Source organism: Podarcis erhardii, assembly GCF_964252035.2.
Source record: "Podarcis erhardii genome assembly, chromosome: 2".
In the NCBI taxonomy this organism is placed as follows: domain Eukaryota; kingdom Metazoa; phylum Chordata; class Lepidosauria; order Squamata; family Lacertidae; genus Podarcis; species Podarcis erhardii.
Window position 1 is genome coordinate 102,492,696 of NC_138498.1, and position 23,858 is coordinate 102,516,553.

Genomic DNA, 23,858 nt, shown 5'->3' on the forward strand with positions numbered 1-23,858 from the left:
TCTCATCGTCAGTTCCACATCTGATAACAGGAAGTTTCATGACAAGCATGTAGGGCCGCTGTCAAGATAAATGAAATAAATACAGCAACCACATGCATGTTGGAAAAACACTGAAAGGATTCTAAAACAAGAAATATCTATCTGACAAATACTGACAATGGATGCAGGACTAGGCTAGAATTTCTCTCTCTTCTACAATGAGATTCCTAAAATTGTCTTACTTCAGGCAAACATTAGCTTGAAAGTGAATCTTTAGAAACTCGCTGCTCTGTTAAGCTCATTTATTTATTGTTTCTTAACGTTTAAAATTATCATTTCACCACACTATGCACACAAAAACTCTGGGCTTGAGGCCAGTTTTTATGCCAACTGTCTTCTCACGGGCCACCTCTGCAAACTGGTTTGCATGGATAGCAAACTTTGCAGAAATAACAAAAACTTCTGACAAGCAGGACTTACAAAGTGACTGTATTCTGCAGCCAGGCTCAAATACACCTAACAGTGATGTGGACAGTTCAGTGCATTTTAGTCATGTTAAATATGAAACCTACATTATATGTCTGATGAATAAAGCATGATCGTGCAGCTAAAAGGTTTATTTCGTGCATTCAAACAGTTCTATTCTTACCCAAGCCTTTAAACTGTTAACTGGTCTTTTTCCCCCCATGGGGCCCTCCCTTGGAAGCAAGCATATTTATAAATACAGTGGTACCTTGGGTTAAGTACTTAATTCGTTCCGGAGGTCCGTACTTAACCTGAAACTGTTCTTAACCTGAAGCACCACTTTAGCTAATGGGGTCTCCTGCTGCTGCCGCGCAGCCGGAGGACAATTTCTGTTCTCATCCTGAAGCAAAGTTCTTAACCTGAAGCATCATTTCTGGGTTAGCGGAGTCTGTAACCTGAAGCGTATGTAACCCGAGGTACCACTGTACAAGAATTAGCAAAAATTAGTATAACAATTTTCAGTGCCTTCCTTTTTTATTAAAAAAAACCTTAAACAATCTAAGGAATGTGTGTTATTGAGTTTTCACATCTCAAAATATTTACTGATACTCCAATAAATTCAAGTACAGCTTTTAATTTGCATATAGAACACTAAACATCAGCAAAAGATTGTGACCAACTCCTCTCTCCCAGCTCCTTGCTCAGAAAAGCATGGGAAATAGCCTCACTTTTTGGGAGCACTTTGAAAGTGAGAAAGTATCATTCCCCCTCCTGTGGAAGTGCAGACACACCATTTTCTGCAGTTTATGTACTCGCTTTAGCATATTAAAGAGAAACACAATTTATACTAATAAATGTTAAGTCAAGACGAGAACAGTGTGTACCAGACCTATTTTACGTTTGGTGTTTTGGCACACACAGTACTTCAGCAAAAAAATTCTTTGCAGATTATGCAATTTAAAAATATTGTTTTATTTCATGCAAATAGCAACTAATTTAAGTGCAAGTAGAAAGTTCTCTCCAGAGCCATCAGTGCCTTAAAAGAAAATTTTATGCTTATGACAACTCAACAGCATATAAACTATATGTAATATAGGGCATCATATTAGAATTCAAGTATGTCTTGTGGCTTTTTATTGAATAACGTGATAGCATTTGTGACTGTAGCCAACCTTGTTGCTTAAACTTGTTAAGAGTGTTTCCAGCTTCAGGTTAATAAGTACCAAGTGTATATTTTCAAGCCTCCCCTCACATCCCTTGTTTGTTTATTTTATTGGAACGGCGATCTAAGTGGAGATACTTTATTAAATGATACACTGTTTTAAAATAACCAAGTAATTGGTTGAAGTGTCTTTACTGAGACAAATCCAGCGGTAAACTTGAAGTGCAAAATGCTTCTGGGGACATGCCAGAGTGTTTCTTGTACGAGCTATAGCATTTCATACAGCCTTGCCAAGAAGAAATTAAATCAGCCATTACTAGAACTGGAGATTAAAATCCAGCTGCTGGTATTCAGAGTTAGTGAACTACTGTTTGAGGAATGGAGAAGTATTTATATGCAACCGACTGAAGCTTCTAATGGTAATTTCCTAACTGTATAATTATCTCAGGCCTTTTGGTAGTCGGCTACCACATGTGCCTTTCTGACATTAGCTTGATAGGCTGAGGGTCCCTTTTGTGAAGAAACAGAGGCAGTACAGATTTTATTTTGGCAACTGGGTGACAACAGATGGAGGATTTAGAGTTCTGGGTGCCACATGAAGCTCAACAAGCTTTTTGGAAGGTGGTTTTGTTTTGCTTTTTAACCATAACTGCAATATGAAGTATAAGAAGCAGGTAAAAGTACTCTATACAGCTCCGCTTGCTGTTAAGGAGCATATCAGTGTAATAGGATCACACCGAAATGTCCTTACACTGCGGTGCCATGCAAAGGACACACTTCTGCAAAGTCGTGCACAGCTTGCAAGTACAAAAACTACATCACTGGAGGTATGGAAGAATAACTGCTGGTCAGTGTCCTGTTCCCAATATCAAGATCACCTCCCTCCATAGCGACAAGCTACAGACCTGAGTTTTATGTGCCCCTGCCCTTCACCCATCCATGTACTGACCTCTGCCATCAAGACAAAAACACTTCTCTCCAAAACTGCTCATCAGAGACAATTCGTCAATGTACAGCCTCAGCTTCCACAGGACAACATGTGGTATAGACTGATCACAAAGAGACAAACTCCAAAGCTCATCTAAGGGAGGAAATGTGCATTTTCCAAAGGTGATATGTGCATTATGTCTGCATAATAGGAAGTGTTGGAAAACATCAATCTGCCACCTTAAGAAAAAACCCCAAAGCAGGAAGAAGCAAACATGAACACTTACCAACAGAACAACCCTCTCCTCCCACTCTCAAATCACACAAGCCTATGATTATGTGACTACCCAAACTGTACCTAGCTATCCAAGCCTTCAAGGCGACAGACTGTGCTTCAAAAGTAACAGAGTGCAGCTGATGTTCACTTTATAGGTAATAATGTATACTGCTGCAACATAATATTTAATTGCATCTGTCTGCAGTACTGTCTTTAACTTCTCAGATTCCACTGCAACCTAGAATAAGGCTATCATATGTATTGACACACTCTAACAGCAACCTAGGAGTCACAAATGAATTGGCATGTTAAGTTAAGTTTAATCCTACTGAACTGTCCGTTCTTTGATACCAGTGGTTGGTGGACTAATCTGCTTGCTTTCAGTTAAGAATATAATATGCAATGAGTACTTCATCTTTCTGACAAACCAACGTTGTAAAGTAACACAGGTTACAGATAAGATTAAAGGGATTATAGCACAATCGCATCAAGACCATACTGTGTTGAATACTAATTTAAAGCAGGAAAACTCTTATCAGAAATCTGACTTAGAAAAATACTCACTTGCCTGATCACCTGTGCTTTGTTAAGAAATATTTCTAGGTGACTGGGTAGGGAAGCTTTCAAGAAGTTGGTTGTTTTTTCCCTTTAGGCCATATATGACTAACAGGGACATTTAAGGCAGGTGAACTAATAAAAACGTTTGTGAGCAAGTAAATTTGCTGGACCCTGTAGTCAACAGAGTATTAATATTAGCAATGGGATTTGTTACCCGCCCTTCACCATAAGATCCCAGGGCGTGTTACAACACTATACAAATGCAAAATTAAAATCAGTCTGAATAATTTAAAGCATGAAAACAGCTGTGTTTTTTTTAGCTCCAAAATGGCTCCAAAATTAGCTTCCAATAAACAGCAATTTAGCAATTTCCTCTTCAAGCCAGGTTCCAACATTTGTTCATCACTTTTTAGGACAAATATCAATAATACTAGTTTCCGTAATCAGCTTAACTAATAAGCAGACAAAAATCATGACCATAAGACTTCAATCTACTGTAACTAGAGTGAACACATAATAAACACTCAACATGGACCATATGAAAACACAATATACTGCAAGGTAGCCTAGTGGAAAAAGATGGGGAGGAAAAGATACATAGGTTTGACATCTGAAGAATAACATTCAGTTGGTATACAAAACGTATACTCAAAATATTTCTGTACATGTCATTTTTAATCCCATTCTACAGAAAGGAGGCAGAGGTCGAGGAACAGTGACTAGAAAGCACACACCTATAAATCTAACTATGCTTTTTTAGCAAACTCTCTCACACTTTTTTGGCTCAATTCAAGCATCTCACCATGCCAGAACATGGTTAAGGAAGCTTAACTGTAGTTCTCCATAATGTCCAATTCGAAAGAACTATCTATACAGTAGTTACAAAATCCCACAAAACTATCATTTTTAATATTTGTAGGCATTCTAACATTTCCTCCCTCCCATGTCTCATAAAACTTGATTGGTTTTTATAACATGTCTCACTTGACAGTTCCAAGAACTTTGCCATTTTCATCAATGGTTATAAACCTGCCTTGGTCTCAGTCATGGATATAAATTAGATTTCATGAAAATTCTCTCTTTCAAAAGTGTTACACTCGTATTAAAATATACTTAAAGCTACCAAAACAATCAATTGACTACCACCTCACTTCTTTCAAATAATAACAACAAAAGCTGACTCAATTCTCAGTGGCACAATGGGTCTGTGAGTCTGGCTGTTAACTGGAAAGCTGGGGGTTCCAGGCTATCTAAGGACAGCCATTGGCAGGAATTCTGCATTGCAGGGATGTATTAGATGACTCTCAGGGTCCCTTTTACCTCTACAATTATATGATTCCATTATTGTTTTGCAGGACCTCCTTACTCATACTTTATTTTAATTAGTGAATGTCTATGAAAAAAATGAAATGCCACTATACATTTACAGATGGCAAGATTTCTGGATTGTATTTATAAACACTTTACTGAAACCAGCCTTAAAGTAATGCTAATAATATATTTACAATAAAAATAAAAAAATAAAAAATTGTCCAGTAGCACCTTATAGACCAACTAAGTTTGTTCTGGTAGAAGCTTTCGTGTGCATGTACACTTCTTCAGACACTGAAGCAGAAGTCACCAGACCCTTATATATAGTGAGAGGGTGGGGAGGGGTATTTATCAGAAGGGTAGTAGGAGATGGGTGATTGGCTCAATGGGTATGGTAAACCTGTTGATGACTGTTAACGATTGCAATTACAGTGGTGCCTCGCAAGACGAAATTAATCCGTTCCGCGATTCTCTTCGTCTAGCTGTTTTTTCGTCTTGCGAAGCAAGCCCATTGACGGAATAGCGGATTAGCGCTATTAGCAGCTTAGCGGCTTAGCGGATCAGCTGATAAGCGGCTTAGAAAAAGGGGGGGGGAGAAAAAAAACCCCGCAGGAACTCGCAATACATTTTCGTCTTGCGAAGCAAGCCCATAGGGAAATTCGTTTTGCGAAGCGCCTCCAAAACGGAAAACCCTTTCGTCTAGCGGGGCACCACTGTAGTCCTACAGGAAAATATATATTGCTACTGGACGATTTTTTATTATTTTTATTTTGACTGTGTCAGACCAACACGGCTACCTACCTTAATATATATTTACAAATTGCAAACTCAAGATGAAAGCTAGTAACTGCTCAAAGGAACAAGTGGAAACTCTTCATTTTATTAGCATATGCCCTAAAATGCAAAGTGTAAATTCCACTTAAGGATAAGTAAGAGCTGACTATGCATAGTTGCTGGCTACAGGCTACAGTGGGGCGGAAAGCTATATGTCCTTTAATATCCGACAAAAAGAAAGGGGAAATATGGGAGAATGGGGGGAAGCTGTGGTACATTTATTTTCATGTTCCTTACAGCTTCTGGAAATTTGGTTTAAAATTACTGACATTTTCTGTGAGTTAGTTTGACCTCACCCTTGGAGGTGCACTCCATTGTCTCTTGAGACAGAGGGATGCTAACAAGATATCCCACATACTAAAATGGGATTTAGAGGAGATGAAAATGGACTTAAACAACAAACTCTCTTAGAAGGGAACAGAAAACTCGGCCACAAGGCAAACCTCCATCACCAGACTGTTATCCAAAGTAGTGAAAAATGTGAATGTGAACAAATTCGCACAAATTGGATCCCAGCTACAATAGTTCTCACTGAAATTTTCCTTAGTGGCTCCATGTGCTTTTGCTTGCCCCAATAAATTTCATTATTTTCTTTTTCAACATTATTTTAAATTTAAACAGTTGGCTTTGTTCTATTTCCAAAAGGTAACAACTCAATTAATTTCAGAGGGTCTACTCTGCCTGGGACTTAAATCAGATGCAATCCTGAGTGTTTATCAACCCTATGGACAGGATTTTATTTCCTCACCATAAATAATCTGTTAATACCAACACATCCAAATCAGAACTCACGTAAAATTCACTACAACTGTATCTAGTATCAAAACACTCTATACTGCAATACATATGAACTATGATGGTGAGCCACCCATCTAACAGGGTTGCCCCAGCCACTGTGGGTGGTTTCCAACAAATTAAAACATCCAGACACATACGCTCTGCTTCTAACATGTTCAAGTTTAGCATTTTCTGAATTTCTGCATCATTGCTGCAATTGTATAACTGGTTTCAAATGAGACAGGCCAGATTCTCCTTATTTTACAGCAGGAAAAAGGTCTTAGTGGAGGTAATATATGCACACCTTTAAGGCCAATTCACATACCCCCAAAAGTAACTAATGTAAAGAACATTTTTAGTCTTCACAAGTATGTGTAAAAGCTATATAAGAGTAAACTCTAGGTTCTGTATACAAGATAGCATCAAAACAACTTTTTCTTCTGAATCTTTTTCTTCTGTTTTCCTTATTTATAATGCTGTTCAAATCTCTGTATGTTTAAGAAATATTTGCAAACCTAATAAACAATATTTCAAAAGTTATAAAATAAAACATGGGCTATAAATTTTTTTGGTATGCCTTTAAAAAAATTTAACATGGGGGAAATGCAGAGAATACTTCACAAAATAGTGCCCTAAAATACAGACCTGGACTTGTTTTGATTAATGTCTGCAGGAGACTTTGTGGATATTTAAGTTATAATTAGAAATATCTTAATAATTATTCATAAAGGAAACAGTTTATAAGAAGTAAATAAGGAGGCTAAATACAGGATAAAGGAAGTCTTTTATTTGGTTGTTTGTATTGTTGTATGTTATGTTCACTGTATGTTATTTTCACGTTTAATAAATGTGAATTTGTGTATTGGGGTGGGGGGCTTGTGTTATGTTGTAAATAAAATTCCAAAAAAAAACCAAAAAAAAAAAACCATGAAAGTGCAATCATATGCACAATTCATATTTGTACAATATTTACATAATGCCATGTGCAACATCGGCTGGAAAGATCACAAAGAGGGATAATCTAAAATTGCCAGGCTTAATCCTGATTTTACCTCACCCTAATGATTAAAAAATGGTTCAGTACTTACCATAATGTGATTGAAATGCCTGTGGTTTTACGACCTGATTACAGTGGTTACACATCACCAAATAGAAATCATCATGAGCTGGGCATAGGCCAAATATTGGCATATCTAAAATAAAAAGACAAAGGGTATGTCTCACAAGTATTCAAAATGGTGGTACAACAATTTATATAAAATAACCATGTAATGTTGCTGTAGGTGAATCACTGAGACGAAGTTTCAAAAGCTACATGTGGGAGTGGAGAAATGAATACTCAATAGTTACAGAATTAAGTATTACAACATATCTACTTCAGAGTGAACACAAAAATAGCTTATTGATAGTCATTATCTATAGGTACTTGAATATAGAATTGAGTTTATACTTTAAGAAGAGCATTAGAAACTAGAAAGAGCACATAAATATTCTCCCCCCCCCCTAAATTGCATGCAGGTTGGGAAAAGTTATTAACCATTTCTAAGGCATTACTCAAAGGCATAGGAATTTAACTGCTAGCAAATATTTCCTAGCAAACATGTATAGGATCAGACTGCATACATTTTAAAGGCATAGCTTTAAGTAGACAGCGTTATGTATCAAATAGTTCTATTTAATAGGATATTATATCCCAGCCATCTGGTACCACAGACCTAGAAAACACTTGCAAAAGGGAGTGAAAAAAACTGAGCAGGAAACCTGGCTGTACAATGACATTTGGACAAAATAATAAACCATACATGTAGGCTACTATTATAATAGACTTCTAAATTGGAATAGTGTTTCTACATTATCTCCCTGACTACAAACAGAGGTAATATGCTAGAAAATCACCTTCAAAATGTCTTCCTGCTATGTTAATGAACTAGTGGGCTCATCCCCACTTTCACACCTGCAAGAAGATCAGAAGTCTCGGCTTTTAAACAAGCCACTGTTTGCTGGCATCCTGGGGAGGTCACTTCCGTGCTGCTAACGCAGTGGTTTGACTTCACCCTCAGAAGCGCACTCCATTGCTCTCTCTCGAGACAAACAGATGCCAGTAACAGCAGTTTGCCACAGTGTATGAACTTGGGGAAACTGTGATTACTGAATAAGCCAGGATCTGAAACCAGGCTCTGAAGCTGGTTTGCTCGCACAAAGTATTGTTTGAACGTCTCTTGCTTCTTCCTTGCAGGTACAAAAGATGAAAGGGGTGAGGCTGTGAGACCAAGCCTATGCCTGAGGCAGGAAACCATGGTTTCCAGTTATGTTTGAATCAGGTCTATAAGTTCAAAGCACAGGCTGCCCTGGCACTAAATATACCAATCAATATCATTTTAATCTGGATAGCAGGCTGTACTCTGCAATTAAAACAGTTTTAAGAGATACATAATGGACAGCTAAATCATATTTCTTCAGTTTGCAAGACAGCCTATGCAGTAAGGGCCAATCATTATCAGTTTTGCAACAACAGCTTAGCTTTTCTACAGAACATCATAAAGTACATTCCGTGGCAGAATGACATTTATAACTACCATTGTATGGACAAAGAACAAACAAAACACACAGTCAACGAGTCTGGACGATGGTAAAACCTCCAAGCATATCTCTTTAGGAGGTAGAAAACTATTTTCTCACTCACAGCATATCACTTATTGATGCAAGGAATCTGCAACCGAATACTTGAGCAAAGGTTCATAGCCAGATCAGTCACAATGCCTCAAACAAGTGGACCGTGTCCACCCCGCTACTACATTCATGTAGAGAACAAGATCTTATGAATGGGTTGCCATTCTGAAAATTTATTGCCTGGTTATTTAAAAACACTTGGAATGGTGTTGGAGTACCATGGAAACTGCTTGTTTACAAGTATAGCATAGTTTAACAGTAAACAACATGAAAATCACTTGCCTTGATTCTTAAAATTTATTTTTTAATTCTTATTTAAAACAAAGTTGCACTTCATTTTGACATTTCCAATCTCAAGTATTGAAACTATTTTGGAAATGTGTATCAGGCGGCTTCCTGTGTTGCTAAAATGTATTATGCTAGCCTCCACAGCACTCAGAATCAAATTTTAACCTTTGTGACTTACTGTAAGCAATGAAATTATTTGAGCACATCAGTTTATGTAATTTTTATACCATTAATCTCAACCCTTTCAGCCATGGGACCAACCTATAACCTCCCCCTTTCCCCCCTACATATTTGTATGGTGGTAGTGCTTTGGGTGCAACCCACCTTGGATTAGGCCATGAACCTGTGGGTCCCAATCCAACATCTGAAAATCAATGCTTTAGGCCCCTTGTGGGAGCTTAATCCTGGAGTCCTAAATGAGATTATGGGTTCCTTTGTCTGGTGGCCAAAATTTGCAATACCAAGAAAAGTAGCAAATGGTAAATTTCTTGGGTAGCATCTAATGGTTGCATGAGTGCTATGCAATTTATGCAAGTGACTGCTCTCTTTCCCTCCTCTGGTCCCTGCAGCCCCCCGAACCAACCAAAAACTTTGTCCAAAGTGACACTCCTCCAAACAGTGGGGGCTGTGTCATACAGGGTTACAATGGGAAGGCAGAGTTCCCTGAAACTGAGCACGGGATCGTGTGTCAGCAGAACTCCCAATGGAGTAAGATCCCTCTGCCCAATTTCAGGCAAATACACCGCCTCCACACACGCACTGTGGTGGTATATGACAAAGGCCCCACTGTTCATGTCATGTGGGGGTTGCAAACCCACTAGAAAGCTGAACAGAGCAAAAGGCCCCAACCACTGGCCAAAGAGCCACCAATTACTATTCAAGAAAGAACACTGGTTATTTTAGGCTAGATATTAAATACCCACAGATAATTTATTCTGGCCTTGAAAAACGAATCTCCCTCTACTTTTTCCTTTACAGTGGTACCTCGGGTTACAGATGCTTCAGGTTACATACGCTTCAGGTTACAGACTCCACTAACCCAGAAATAGTGCTTCAGGTTAAGAATTTTGCTTCAGGATGAGAACAGAAATTGTGCGGTGGAAGCACGGTGGCAGCGGGAGGCCCCATTAGCTAAAGTGGTGCTTCAGGTTAAGAACAGTTTCAGGTTAAGAACAGACCTCCAGAATGAATTAAGTCCTTAACCCAAGGTACCACTGTATTTCCCTTCTCTCTATCTTTTTTGTTACTATTGTGTATTCTGTTCCCTGCCTCCCACCCAATCCTGATTTGTTCTGAACCACAGTTTTCCCTAATTTTGATGTAAAGATAAATTATGGGTAATTAAGCCAGAAAAAGTCTTCAGTTGCAGTATTTGCAGAAGCGAAAGGGCTGGGCAAGGGTGGAGGTGAGATTTTTGCTTATGTCCAAACCAGGCCTTATTTCACTTTCAATTCACTTTTAATTGGAATACCAACTTTCTATACTGCTGTACAAAAGGCTGTTTGTGCTGGCTTGGGGGGGCGGGCGGGTAATGTCATGTAAAACTATCCTGAAATAATAAGGTGTGGTATATAAATCCCCCCAAACCCCTTTGCTTTCAACAATTTATGTTGCCAACCAATACCAAGACAATTACATTATATAAGAACAAAAAGTTCAGCAGTGAGCAAACATTCTAAATGCCAGCCTAGAAAATCTGTTGCCCGCTATCTAAAATCTGCAATGAAAGCAGTTTAGGCAAGTCTCTAAGGAAGTGAATTTTATGGGTTATATGGCCAGTAGGTTAAACATGGGGCATGATGCCTCTGAGTTTTACTCTTAAATTTAGGATGGATTGAAATCAAGACAAAATTACTTGAAGTCACATTTCCCACTATACAATTCATACATTTCCTAAGTAACAGTACACATTAGGTGCCATATATTAAAACACACCAGTCTGGGACTTCCGGGTTAGCGCGATCGGCTAATGGCGGATTCCCTCCGAGCTCCGGAGGGAATAGGCTTTGCTGCAGACGGGTCTTACCCCGACGGCGAAGCGGGGACCCTCAGAAACCGCAGGCGCGGAAGCCTGCGGACTTGGTGACTCGGTGGGCACCTCAAGCGCCCCCCCGACCCACGAAGAGCCTTTTTAAAGGCTACGGAGAGGGTACGGAGAGTGGCGTGGTGCTGTGAGTAGACCGCTACTGCAGTGAAGCGAAGCCACGAGCCATGGCCGGAGAGCGCTGACTTTTTTCCCTGAAATTTGGACTTGAAGCAACCCGTGAGTAGAAGGGAATTTGGACTTTAAAAATTTTCACCTTTGAATTCGGTACAACCGGGGGATGTGCTAAAGGGAAGTCCACACCCCCTCTATCTACAAAAAGATTTAAAGCAAAGATAGGAGAACTAAGGTGGAGAGATCTCTTTTTTGGTATGAGTTAAAAGACATTAATTCCACGAATTTGACAGAAGAAGATTTGTGCTGGAGAGTAAGAGTCGAATTTTGGAAGCTTTTGTTTAACCCCCCCCCCCCCTAGACCCGGAGCGCCCTGTGTGTGAGCTGGAGGAAAAGGAACAAGGAGTTTGACAGCTGTCAAAAGAGCTGTCAAACGGGCAGTTAAAGTTAAAAATTTTATTGTTTAACATCTCTCTGGACTAAATTTGTTACATTTGAATTAAAGTGTTTGGGAACAAAAAAGTTATAAATAACAAAGTATCTGACTGTTGGACTATTAAGTAACCAGAATCCCCCTAGGGGAAACTTTGAAACATTGCAATGGCTACAGATGGAAAACTACAGGCAGAGATAGAAAGAATGTTCTTTTTCGTGGGAATACTGCAGGAGCAGAGCACGGCTATGAACAAACAACTTATGACCTTGAACTCTAAAACAAGCAACTCTGCTGAATGCACAAAGGATTTGACTGAAACAGAAGCTGCAGCTGAACAAGAAGAGACATCTTTGGAACTAGGGGAGAGGGAAGAAGGAGCTAAGAAAGTACAGGAGAGTACCAACTTCAAGCCTACATTGTTAGAATATAAAGAAGAAGACTTTGGGATTACCAACCTGCGAAAGATGCGAAAGAGGAAAGAGGAAGCCCCTGGAACACTTGGAATATTGGAACTTAAAAGAAATAAGAAATATGATTGGGGCTTCCTCTTTGTGCATGGGAGATCAGTTGACTTTTTGCAGCAGTTGTTACCAAGTTTCTTGGATGGGAGAAAATTTGATGAGACTGTGTTTGAGCTCCTTCGAGACCCGAGGATCAACTAAATTTGCTACCAACAAAACCGGCAGAGAGAGACTGACAGAGATTTGAAGGCCTCTGATGTGAGGAATCCAGGCTAGGAACTGTTTTGTGGACATTTAGTTGGGAAGGGACAGAAACCGGGGTAGGGAGGGGGGGAGGAAACAGAATTTTAAAATTTTTATGATTTCTATATTTGTCTATTATGACCTACATTTAATATATGAAAGGGAATTCGTGGAAGGGAATTTGGGTCGACCTTAGAAAAGAATTTAATATTCATAAGAAAATTGGATAAGTAAAATTTGGCCAAGTAATAAGAACCAACTGTAAAAATAATAATATGTTAAGGATGAAAGATAAGAATTTGCTGAGTCAATTGTTGGAACTGGGATGTATGAAGGGAGGGTGGGGGGAAGTCAGGGAGGGGGGTTAAGAAAGTTATGAAATTATACATGTTTTGTTTTTGATTATTTTTGTGTGTAAAATGTGAAAACCTAATAAAAATTATTATTAAAAAAAAATAAAACACACCAGTCTGAAACCAAATAAAGCCTTTATGGTACCTAGGGGCATAATCCAAAACATATTGTCATACACCCATGCGCCATCAGCACAGCTTTAATATATTTCCTGAGAAACAAGAGGAATAATTGAGAAATTAGTAGATTTCCAATTAGGATTACTGCATATATCCTAAGGGCCACAGTAACAGAGGTCCATTGGAGATAGAGACAGGCACTCTAGGGAGCCTTAGCACCAAAATGGACAGGGCCCAGCCCCTTTCCCTCAACAGCTGCAAGTGAAGGCTTGGGCTTGTTTTGGTGTTGGCATGCAAGGTCCCATCACCTCCACCATCCAGTACCAAAAGAAGTCAGCCCCAGCTTCACTTTTCAGAGTGATGTTTGTTTTTAGCACTTGCCTGACCAGTGCTCTTGAGCATCCCCAAAACTGAGTGTCAAAGTGTTTAGGAAACCTGTTGAAACTGCTGTCAATCAATTACATCTGCTAACTCCAGATAGACTTCTAAGATAATACTGAAGAATCCTTCTCTATACCACAAAAGGTAGGAAGAAATCAACTTATATTCAAACAAACAACAGAACTATTCAGCTAGTTTACAGATTAATAATGTTACATAAACTGCTGCAATGCATTGCCTACTCTAGAATTCACATTTTAAAAGGCTAAGTATTTCTAGTCATATACTTTCAGGATTCCGATAAAACATTCAGCGTATTTGCCTGACCAATTGTCTCAAGAAGAGAAAGTATCCTACTAGAAATACGTCCAAGAAGAAAACTGATCAATGCGATAACACATGTATGATAAGTAACACAAGAATACCAAGACTTCAAAAAATTATGCAATATAAATGACAGCAGATCTCATGAGTTTGCATACATGTGTTATCATATTGATCAGTTACCTTTCTGAAATTCAGAAGGCAATGCTGGTACATAAGATTATACAAACATGAAATTTAAATGCATAAAAATTAGTTAAAATGAAATAAAACAGAATGCAGCAATTATATTAATCACTATATTAAAGCCAGAACTAATGAGAAGTCACGTATCTAAAAGGAGAATGTAGGGAGCTCTAGAATCAGTCGTGTGGTATAGAAAATATTTCATACTATTTCTCCATAGAGAAAACCCACTTTTAGAAACGTATTGTTTCAAAACATTGATTAGTAACATGATAGATGAACCCAGTATGAGTTAAACTGAGCAGCTGAAATAGAGATAATTTGTTTGTTTGAACCAGGGGTGAGAACTCAGAGGCTTAGAGGAAGAGTGTGTCAGAAAGAAAATGAACTGGTGTGTGGGTGGGTGTGAGTGTGTGTAACTTTGTATCAGTGTAACATTTTTAACAGTAACTGTATTTTTGTAATGTTTTGTTTAAGGAGAGAAAATGGGAGGTCTTTCCATCAGGCAAGAATAAATGCTTAGTGTTATGATGATTTCCAGCCACTGTTCTTCAAGCATGTAAAATCAGTAACTATTCAGTAATTAATTCAATATCTCTCTCTCTCCCCCTCCTGCCTGGAGTGGAGTCCCTAAGACAGTTGGATGGAGTCTTGTAAGCCTCCTTCCAGTAACTCCTGCAGCCAAGCTGGTGCCAAATGTACTGCTCTGCTTTCCCTAGGACCACATCAGTGTGTCTGAGAGGGGAGTCGTGTCACCTGGGCAGCCCAGAACCTCCATACACACTGCCCATGCTTGCACTCTCAGGCAAGTCACTTTGGTGTTTTTATTGCAGCAAAAAGAAGACTGGAGGCAGCAGTTACAAGTTGCCAGTCTCTGCAGCCACATCAGGTGCTGAGATTCTCCAGCAGTTTGACTTCACCCCGGAAGCACATTCCACTGTCTCCCAAGACAGCTGGATGCCAACATTAGCATATGCTATTGAACTGACGTGTCTGAAACTTTTACAAGCATTCCAATCATAATAATTTCCAGTGGCTTCCAATTTGGATCTGGCATATGCTAGGAGGCAATGTCTGCACGACAGTAACATATATACCATGCAGTTTGGACCATACTGTTTACAAGCACTTTTGTCTTACGCCACAAGTTTTCAGCTCATGCTTGCACAAACTGTAGTGCAGCCTACAGGGTGTTTTTTCCTTCTAACAATAATCACTGCAGTCAAACTTGTCTGGCTAGTCCTATCAAGCTGTCACACAAGGCAACATTTCAGGTGCCTTTCATTTCAAAATTGTTTGCCAAGCCTTAGTCCCATGAACCTGGATACTTTGGGACAGGTTCTTAAGGAGTTCCAGAAAGCATTCCTTCTTATCTGCACTGTATCTATTTGTATCTGTTATTTTATTTAATAAATTTATGTGTTCCCATTCAATATGCAACATGTTAAAATGATTTAAAACCACACAAAATATCAGGACTATACACAGATGATATTAGCAATGTGAACCATAGTCCACGATTAATACACTATAGTTTAATAAAACAGTGTTTAGCATTTTGTGTGAACCAGGCCATTATGGAAACCTACTTGTATGATTTGTCGTTAGCATGTGATTTGTTGTTAACATTTTTAAATAACAATTTTTATTAGTTTTCAGTTTATACATCTCAAAATAAACATTTTACATAATAACATGTAACAACTGACTTCCTCCCTTCCCTTTTCATGCTTCATTTTACTTATATATCATTCCTGCATATTTTACTATAGCCAATCTAATCATTCCTCTGTTTAACATCCTTCAAATATTTACCATACTGTTGCATTTATCTAAATGCTACCAGCAATTATATTCTAAATATTCCACTCCTCTTTGAATAAAGATTCTTCTTGCTCTTTTATTCTATAGGTTAAACAAATTCTATCATCTTAAATTTCCAATCTTCCTTATCAGGGATCTCACTCACTTTCCATCTTCGGGCTAGCAAAATTCGAGCTGCTGTGGTTGTGTACATAAACATTTTTTTCTCACAACTGGGGACTTAAGTATTCCTAACAAAAAGGCCTCAGGTTTTTGGGGGGGAATGTTGTTTTAAACATTTTTTAAACTCATTGTAGATCATTTCCTCATAGCCTTTAACCTTTTTAACCACCCTGAGACCTCTGGGTATAGGGCAGTATATAAGTACATATGGAAAAATGTTCCTTCCGTTTCTCTGCATTACCAGCACAGATCTGATCCAACTTTGTACATCTTGACCAACCTACTCACTGTTAAATGCCATCTATGCATCATTTTCGTACAAGTCTCTTTTAAAGTATAACATGCAGTAAATTTCAAATCATTCCTCCAGAATTTCTCCCAGAGGTTTAGGTCTATGTTATGCCCTATATCTATTGCCCAGTGTGTTACTGAAGCTTTTACAAACTCATCTTTTGGTTCCCCCTCTAATAAAAATTATACATTTTTGACAATTTATCCTTCTTCCATAATGATTCTCTTTCAAACTGAGCTTTGATCTGGAAACCCATTTTTAAAAAATCTAATTTAAACATTTCATATATTTGATGATACTGCAACCAATGTGTAATTTGCAGAATTCTTCCAGCATCCCAGCTGCTTCAGGTCACCATCTCTACCCTGCTACCCTCTGCCAATTGGACACTCTGTTCGTTCGTTCTTGTTCAAGGACTAGCTTTGTTCTCGTTAATTTGTGACAAGCAAATCTAAGTAAGAGGCTCCACGCTTTGTGTTTAGATCAGATCCTTTTCTAAGAATTTCAAGTGCAAAGCAGAGCAAAGTGACAAAGGTCACATATAACCTTTGGACTGCTGGATGCTCATAGAGTAGACAACTACTAGCAGTTTAATATGTGAACCCGAAACGTTGAAGAAAATTTCACCATCTGCATGAAGTTGGTAGGTGCCAATATATAGCTGACTGACTTATTCTGTGTTGGATGGGTGGGAATTGGTTTCTTCATGCTACTTGTTAGGCAATTAATTAATTAAATAATAATAATCAAAAATTGCATTTGATAAACAGTATTTTGATAAGCAGCTCCTGACATGACAGCAAAGTTGTCCAGCAGGCTAGAGTGAGCTAGAGTGTCCTGGCAACTCCAAGTGTTCCAAGTCATGTTCCAATCTCTTAAAAACTATGAAAGCAATATGTTATCTTCTGGAATCAGAGCTTTATGAAGCCACTTCTTTTCCTCCTGCAAATGTGTTGATTGTGTTGAAAAATGATAGGAAAGCAGAAAAAAAGAATTCTGACCTAGAGGTTCCAAGGTCCAATTTTGTAAGCAGTGTTGCCAAACAGGGATCACATATTGACACTTAACTATACATGTATTTTGAAAATACATGTGTGTGTTTAGACCCTGCCTTTAATTCTTCACTTGCTGCTGCTATTTTAAGCCGCCTCCCCTGGGAACCCTCAACTCTAATGAAAGAACGCAATACCTTGCAATGCTTCTGCCCCATGTTAGAGCAGCACCAAAATACACTGCCAACACTTTCTAGCTAAAGTGGAAAACATGCTTGCTGGAACCATCCTGTTTCTAATCAGAATGTGATTTCAAGGAAGGTAGTACTGACATAGCTGAAGACCTTTTACACATTTATCTTTTTAATGTAAAAAAAATGTTAAAGGTAAGGCTGAAAATATAAGCGAAAGATATATAATCTGTTATATCATTTAAATGAAAACTTACAAACCTACCAGCTGTTTGTACTGCACCAAGGCCACATCAGCATGATTTTACTGAAAGGAAACATCTTTCCCCAGTTCAGAAAAATCTGTCAAATTAATCTGTTAAAACAGAAAGTGAAAGCTGCCAAAATCCTCCCTGCAGTAGCACCACTAGTGATGCTGCAGCTTGATCTTATGCTGAACATCCATGTCTATGTTTACCAGAACATCCAAATTGAGCCACTGTAATTAGAGTGGGCGAGACCCAATCTAGTTTTGGCCAATAAAACAATAATATCTTATCTGTACTGGTAAGCAAACAGTCTATCTTATGGGATAATGATGCTCTAGACGTCCAGCCAGAAAAATGATTCACTGTGCACCAATTTTACTTTCCCAATATTGTTTCTCATAAAAAGGAAACTGCAATACAATTTTTATAAATTACAGAACTGTAACAATCTAGTCTCAAGATGCTCAGAGCATGGTGAAAAAATCTAGTATTTAAGAATTGGTTCAAACTACTAAGACACCAGGGATGCTTAAAAAAAAATCATATGGTGATATTAAGAATAGACAAAACAAGAAAACACAAGTCACCAAACTGCCAAAGGATTTTTAAAGGAAAAAAAAGAAAAGAAAAAGTTATGTCTACTACTTTTTTGTTTGCAGGTTGGTTCAGTGCGCGCTCTCTCTCTCTCTCTCTCTCTGTTCAATTATTTTTAAAAAGCAAACTGGAAAATCATTTAGGAAAAAGCAAAGAAGGTAAAAAAGGCTGGGCACTTTTGAGAGAATATGATTGCCATAATCATTGGGTATTCCAATACCACAAGACAGAAGCTAAACACCACAGGACATGAAAACTGTAAACAGATACTCCACAATTAAAATAAAGAAGTTTAAGTCTCCAAATTAGTTATAATCAAAGAAATGTAAGGTATAGTCCAGTTATGCTAGAAACTGTCAAGGTGAAGCATAGATCAGGGCCTACTAATTTTACTTTGACATGAATTATAACAAACTATGAAAATCATAGTAATCAACCACCATGACAAGTCAATCTGCTTTCATTCTTTAGACAAAGTTAACGGCAGCTGGTTACGAGACTGCAGTGGACATGGGATACATCAGTTAGGATGACAACAAAGCTCTGCACAATATTTCCTCAATAAAACTAGAAAAATTTGGCCAGCAAAAACTACAATAAATTCAAAATCATTAATAGTAGGCAAACTATTTTAAAGACACATTTAAACTCCTCTGAAAATTATTTAATTGTCTGAAGTGGAATCTGTTGTTAAAGCAATTATATGCACTAAAGCTTCTCATACACCCAGTTTCCTACATGTACTGTAGCATCAGGGACTGTTTCCTGGCCAGAGCTCAGACATATGTAAAAACTTCTGTAAAATTATATACCCAATGAACATGAGCACAATGAAGGACCCATTCATTCAAGCAAGTGGTCTTCCCACACACCACATGTGACTATGTACTCAATCATGAATGTATCAAATCCCCCTTTTAAAATCTTCTAAGCTAGTGGTCATCACCACATGTTGCGACAGACAATTCCACAAATTAATTGTTGTGTGAAGCAGTTCTCCTCCTTTGTCAATCCTAAATCACTACTCATTTTCACTGGATACATAGTTCTAGTATTTTGAGGGGGATAAAAACATTCATATGATATGTAAGCTATGATCATTCCCCCTGCCACATTATTCAACTTTCTTCTAACCTAGAAAGCTCCATTCCCTAATAATTTTGGTTGCCCCTTTTTAGCAAATTTGTTCACTTTAGCTGTACAATTTTTTTTGGAAAAGCAATAAAATGACTGTGAACAGTATTCCAAGTGTAGCCACATTATGATCCCGACAGTTTACTGCATGTAAACTGCAGTACTGCATGTATATTATTCAGATAATATACAACCCAGCAAGGCAGTTCATTCCCCTGCACCCTGGACATCATACCGCCTCTCCTGGTATGCCCCATGGAGGACCTCAAGGTCTGCAAATAACAACACCCTGAAGATTCTGGGCCCCAAGGAGATTAGACTGGCCTCGATCAGAGCCAGGGCCTTTTCAGCTATGGCCCTGGCCTGGTGGAATGCTCTCTCACAAGAGACCAGGGCCCTGTGAGATTTGACATCCTTCCGCAGGGTCTGCAAGAAGGAGCTGTTCCACCAGACCTTCAGTCAGGGTTCAGTCTGACTCTTTGTATAAGAACAAGCACGAAGCAGGTTTTCCAGCCCGCTCACAGGTCCTTATAATATCAGTGGAAACAGTTGGTCCTGGTTAGTATTAACCGCTTTCAATTTTAACCTGAGGATTGTCATCTGTCCAGTTTTAATTTTAATTTATTTGAATTAATTTTGGGGTGCATTTTAATTGATTGCTTGTTTTTATGCATATTGTATTATTTATATAATGTTAGCTCCGGCTAGGGTACAAATAAAATTTATTATGATTATGATTATTAGGAAGCTGAGGTTGACAGGCAAGGACTTTCCTAAGACCACCTTGTGAATGTAGCAGAAATTAATTTTTAAGCAGTGAATACAACTCACACTCTTACATTCCACACTAAACCAGAACTAAAATAACTAGGATGCTCACCCCGCTCTGGCTGCTCCCAGCAACCTAAATGTTAATATATTTCCCACAGGGCTCTGTATGTTTATGGGCAGGGATATGTGTCTCTTATATCCTATGTAAGCCAAATGAAATTAATCACACAGTTAACACTCAATTCATTCCTGAAGAAAATGTTTAAGATAACTTTCATCAAAAACCAGAAGCCTTTTTTACTAGGGTTAACAGGAGATGAAAAACCAAAAGATTTAAAAAGACTATATATGCGACAACAGCCACAAGAATGCTACTTGCCCAGAAGTGGAAGGAAGAGAAAGTTCCAACCAAAGAAGAGTGGATAACCAAGATGATGAACTATGCCGAAATGGCAAAGATGACCGTGAAGATCAGACACCAAGATGATAAAAAATTTAGTCAAGTGTGGAAAAAAATTATAGAATATCTTAAAGACCACTGTAGAGACTTAAAAACATTAGGAGGATCGTGATATCACTTATAATGTAATATGATTTAAGGTAAAAAAGGAGATAAAATGAATTAGAAAAATTAAAATTAAAAATTAAATGCAAAAATAGAGGGAAATTGGAAACCGGAAGTGGGGGTGGGGGAAGTTTGAGGGCTCTAAGTAATCCCAGAAATGTAGAAATTTAAAATGATGTGAATATATAAGAAATTTGTTTTAAAAATTGAGGGGGGGGACACACACACACTCAATTCATTCCAACACAACTTCTGCAGAATCAAGGCCAGTGCCTTGACACAATGTGAGCACATACACAGGAACAATATATACACTTTTAAAAGTACGAATTGTGTCTGGATAGTAACTTTGAAATAATGCCCAATTTGGGGAGGGGTGGTTTAGAAGTTTTAGCAGCAGTCTAGTTTTCCAGTCCTGAACAACCAAAGCTATTTTGTCACTCCACTGTGAAAACACAACAAAGCCACAGTATACCAATAGTTAGATTCTGTGCAAATTACATGGGTTTGTATTAACAACTGTTTTGTGCATACACAATTACTACTTAACACTGTAGAGCAGCTGCAGTAGTAGGCAACTTCCTTGTTTTAATATATTCCCAACTCTGAGGCCTCAGCTGTGCTGCTAGGGATGATGGGAGTTGTAGTCCAAAATATCTGAAGGACACCAGGCTGGGGAAGGATTATTAAAGCATGCCCAGGCTGCTCCTTGTAGGTTTGCCAAGGATTCAAAGAGCAAGAAGTAAAGCTTATATAAAATGGTGGACTGTTGGTTCTTGGCTTCTTTCAAGTCGTCCATATATCCCCAATGATTAGTATATTTCCTTTTTTAAAAAAAAAATCAAAGCCTTAATATACCCTCAGGGCAAGAAGGTTTTTGAGAATTCTTACAGGCAGTTTGAGGAGGGAGAGGCCACCTTAGCTGGACCACTGGGAGCTAGATGGTGGACAGTTCTCCAGTCTATTCTGTCTCCTTTCTCCCCAATATAGGTATGTTGTGGGTTGGAGAACCAATAGCACATGGACTAGCAATTTTTGTGCTGCTGATTTGAAGGATGAATTAGTTCTCCAAGTATTGCTGCTGCACATCTCCCTCACCCAGATTCATTTAAGTGGCGTTGTATGAGTTCCAACTTGATTTTGTGAAGTTTTTTTTAGCCGAGATATGAGTTTTCTGATAGTTAAATCTAGCTTTATTGATCAAATACATATTTTCTATTTTAAAAAAATGAGTGTTCTTTAAATTAGCACTCCTGACTAAGCGGTCCTTGCAAAATAAAACATTTCTGAAACTAATCACAATTGCCCTTCCAGGATAATACGCCACAGAATTACTTAACAGGTCCGAAAAATATTTTAGTATTCAAAATGTACTAACAACTGTAACCCTGATCAAAGTAAGGTAAAGGGACCCCTGACCATTAGGTCCAGTCATGACCGACTCTGGGGCTGCGGCGCTCATCTCGCTTTATTGGCCGAGGGAGCCGGCGTACAGTTTCCGGGTCATGTGGCCAGCATGACTAAGCCGCTTCTGACGAACCAGAGCAGCACAAGGAAACACCATTTACCCTCCCGCCGGAGCAGTACCTATTTATCTACTTGCACTTCATGCTTTTGAACTGCTTTTTTACCTTCTTTGCTTTTTCCATGCTTTTGAACTGCTTTTTTACCTTCTTTGCTTTTTCCATGCTTTTGAACTGCTAGGTTGGCAGGAGCAGGGAGCTCACCCCGTGGCGGGGATTCGAACCGCCAACCTTCTGATCGGCAAGTCCTAGGCTTCTGTGGTTTAACCCACAGCGCCACCTGCATCCCTTAAGTGTGATCTCAAGATGGAAAATTAAATCAGGAACAAGCAAAGGAGATATTACTACAGTTGTGATGGACATTAATTACCCTTATGAAGACCTGATTTGCATTCAATGCAGAGCCAAACCATAGCTTAACAACAAGCAAGCATGCAGGTTCTCAGAGAGAAAATTGCGGCCACTTTGCTTCTGCTCCAATCCTGTTTGTGCCATGCTCCTGTAAAGTTAAGCCACAGTTTGGCTTTGTGTTATAACTGAACCAAGACTCATGGTTTATTTCGCTCCTGACGGAACTTGAGCTACAGCCAAAGTTTGTTCTATGGTTTACTGCTCATGGTTAAATCTGCTCCCACCCCAAAGCCCAGGTTCAGGTGTAACACTAAGCCGAACTGCAACTTGGCTGATAGCAGCACAGTAGTATCAGGCCTAGAAGGGGAACAAAGCAGCCACACACTCTTTTCCCTGGGAGCCCATACATCTGCTTGTTCATACTAAGACACATTACACTGGCTTAGCGTTATGTGTGAACTCTAGGCCATAAACTGAGTAAATGCACGTACTGGCCTCAACAAAGAGGTAAAATTTCTAATAATACCCTCAACAATCATGCCCTAGAAAAATCTATCACGAAACTGACCAGAGGAGAAGTGACCCTGGGCTTAATGATATCCTAATATCCTAAATGATATTAATGACTTAGTGAGAGATACAAGCATTGCTAAACTGATGGGAAACAGAGACCATGTTATCAAATTCAACATATATGCATCAGCAAAACGGCTAATTAATAGGAAAATATGATAATGGTTTTAGACAAAAGTTAGCCACTGGATCAAGCTTACAATGACCTCAAAATATTAATTTCAGGTTTAAAACAGATTTGGCTTGCAAACATAGGCCTTTGCAAGACCCTACATCTGCCCATTTCACTGACCAGTCTATGAATGGAAAGACCTTTTCACGTCAGACTCACCTTCTCTACAGAGTCGCATCGCTTCTCGGTTTTTCCCATATTCCTTGAAATTTTCTTCCAAGGTTGCCCCTATGTGACAAACAAAAATAAGAACTTCAGTTTAAGGAGTCCTTGTGGAATGGTGACTATGGAGCAAATGACATGCTAGACACTGTTTTTGCCAATGTTAATACAAAACATTTGTTCCAAGGATAGTTATAAAATATATTTGCTGCAAAAGCATACAACACATCCTTTCCCCTCATCTCACATAAGCAAGGTAGCTAAGAAGGGGTAAATTCATTTGATAGACAAAACAGAAGTAAGGTAGAAAAAACAGCTCCAATCACAGACACCTACTTAAACATAGTACATACAGTGGTACCTCGGTTTAAAAACAGCCCTGTTTACAAACTCT

At 38.6% G+C, this 23,858-nt stretch overlaps 2 protein-coding genes across 4 annotated transcripts in view; both read right to left on the reverse strand.

Moving 5' to 3' along the window:
* The window catches only part of LOC309337153 (uncharacterized protein C3orf49), a 503,307-nt gene that overhangs the window by 424,322 nt on the left and 55,127 nt on the right, over positions 1-23,858 (reverse strand). The gene's annotated exons all lie outside the window — the stretch shown is intronic.
* ATXN7 (ataxin 7) overlaps positions 1-23,858 on the reverse strand; it is a 94,270-nt gene that overhangs the window by 36,300 nt on the left and 34,112 nt on the right. For both annotated transcript variants that reach the window (XM_081852500.1, XM_081852501.1), the window contains 2 exons: positions 23,462-23,530; positions 7,379-7,483 (listed from right to left, as the gene is read on the reverse strand). In XM_081852500.1, the coding sequence (XP_081708626.1) occupies positions 7,379-7,483; positions 23,462-23,530 (174 nt within the window). The remainder of the gene's footprint in view (positions 1-7,378; positions 7,484-23,461; positions 23,531-23,858) is intronic.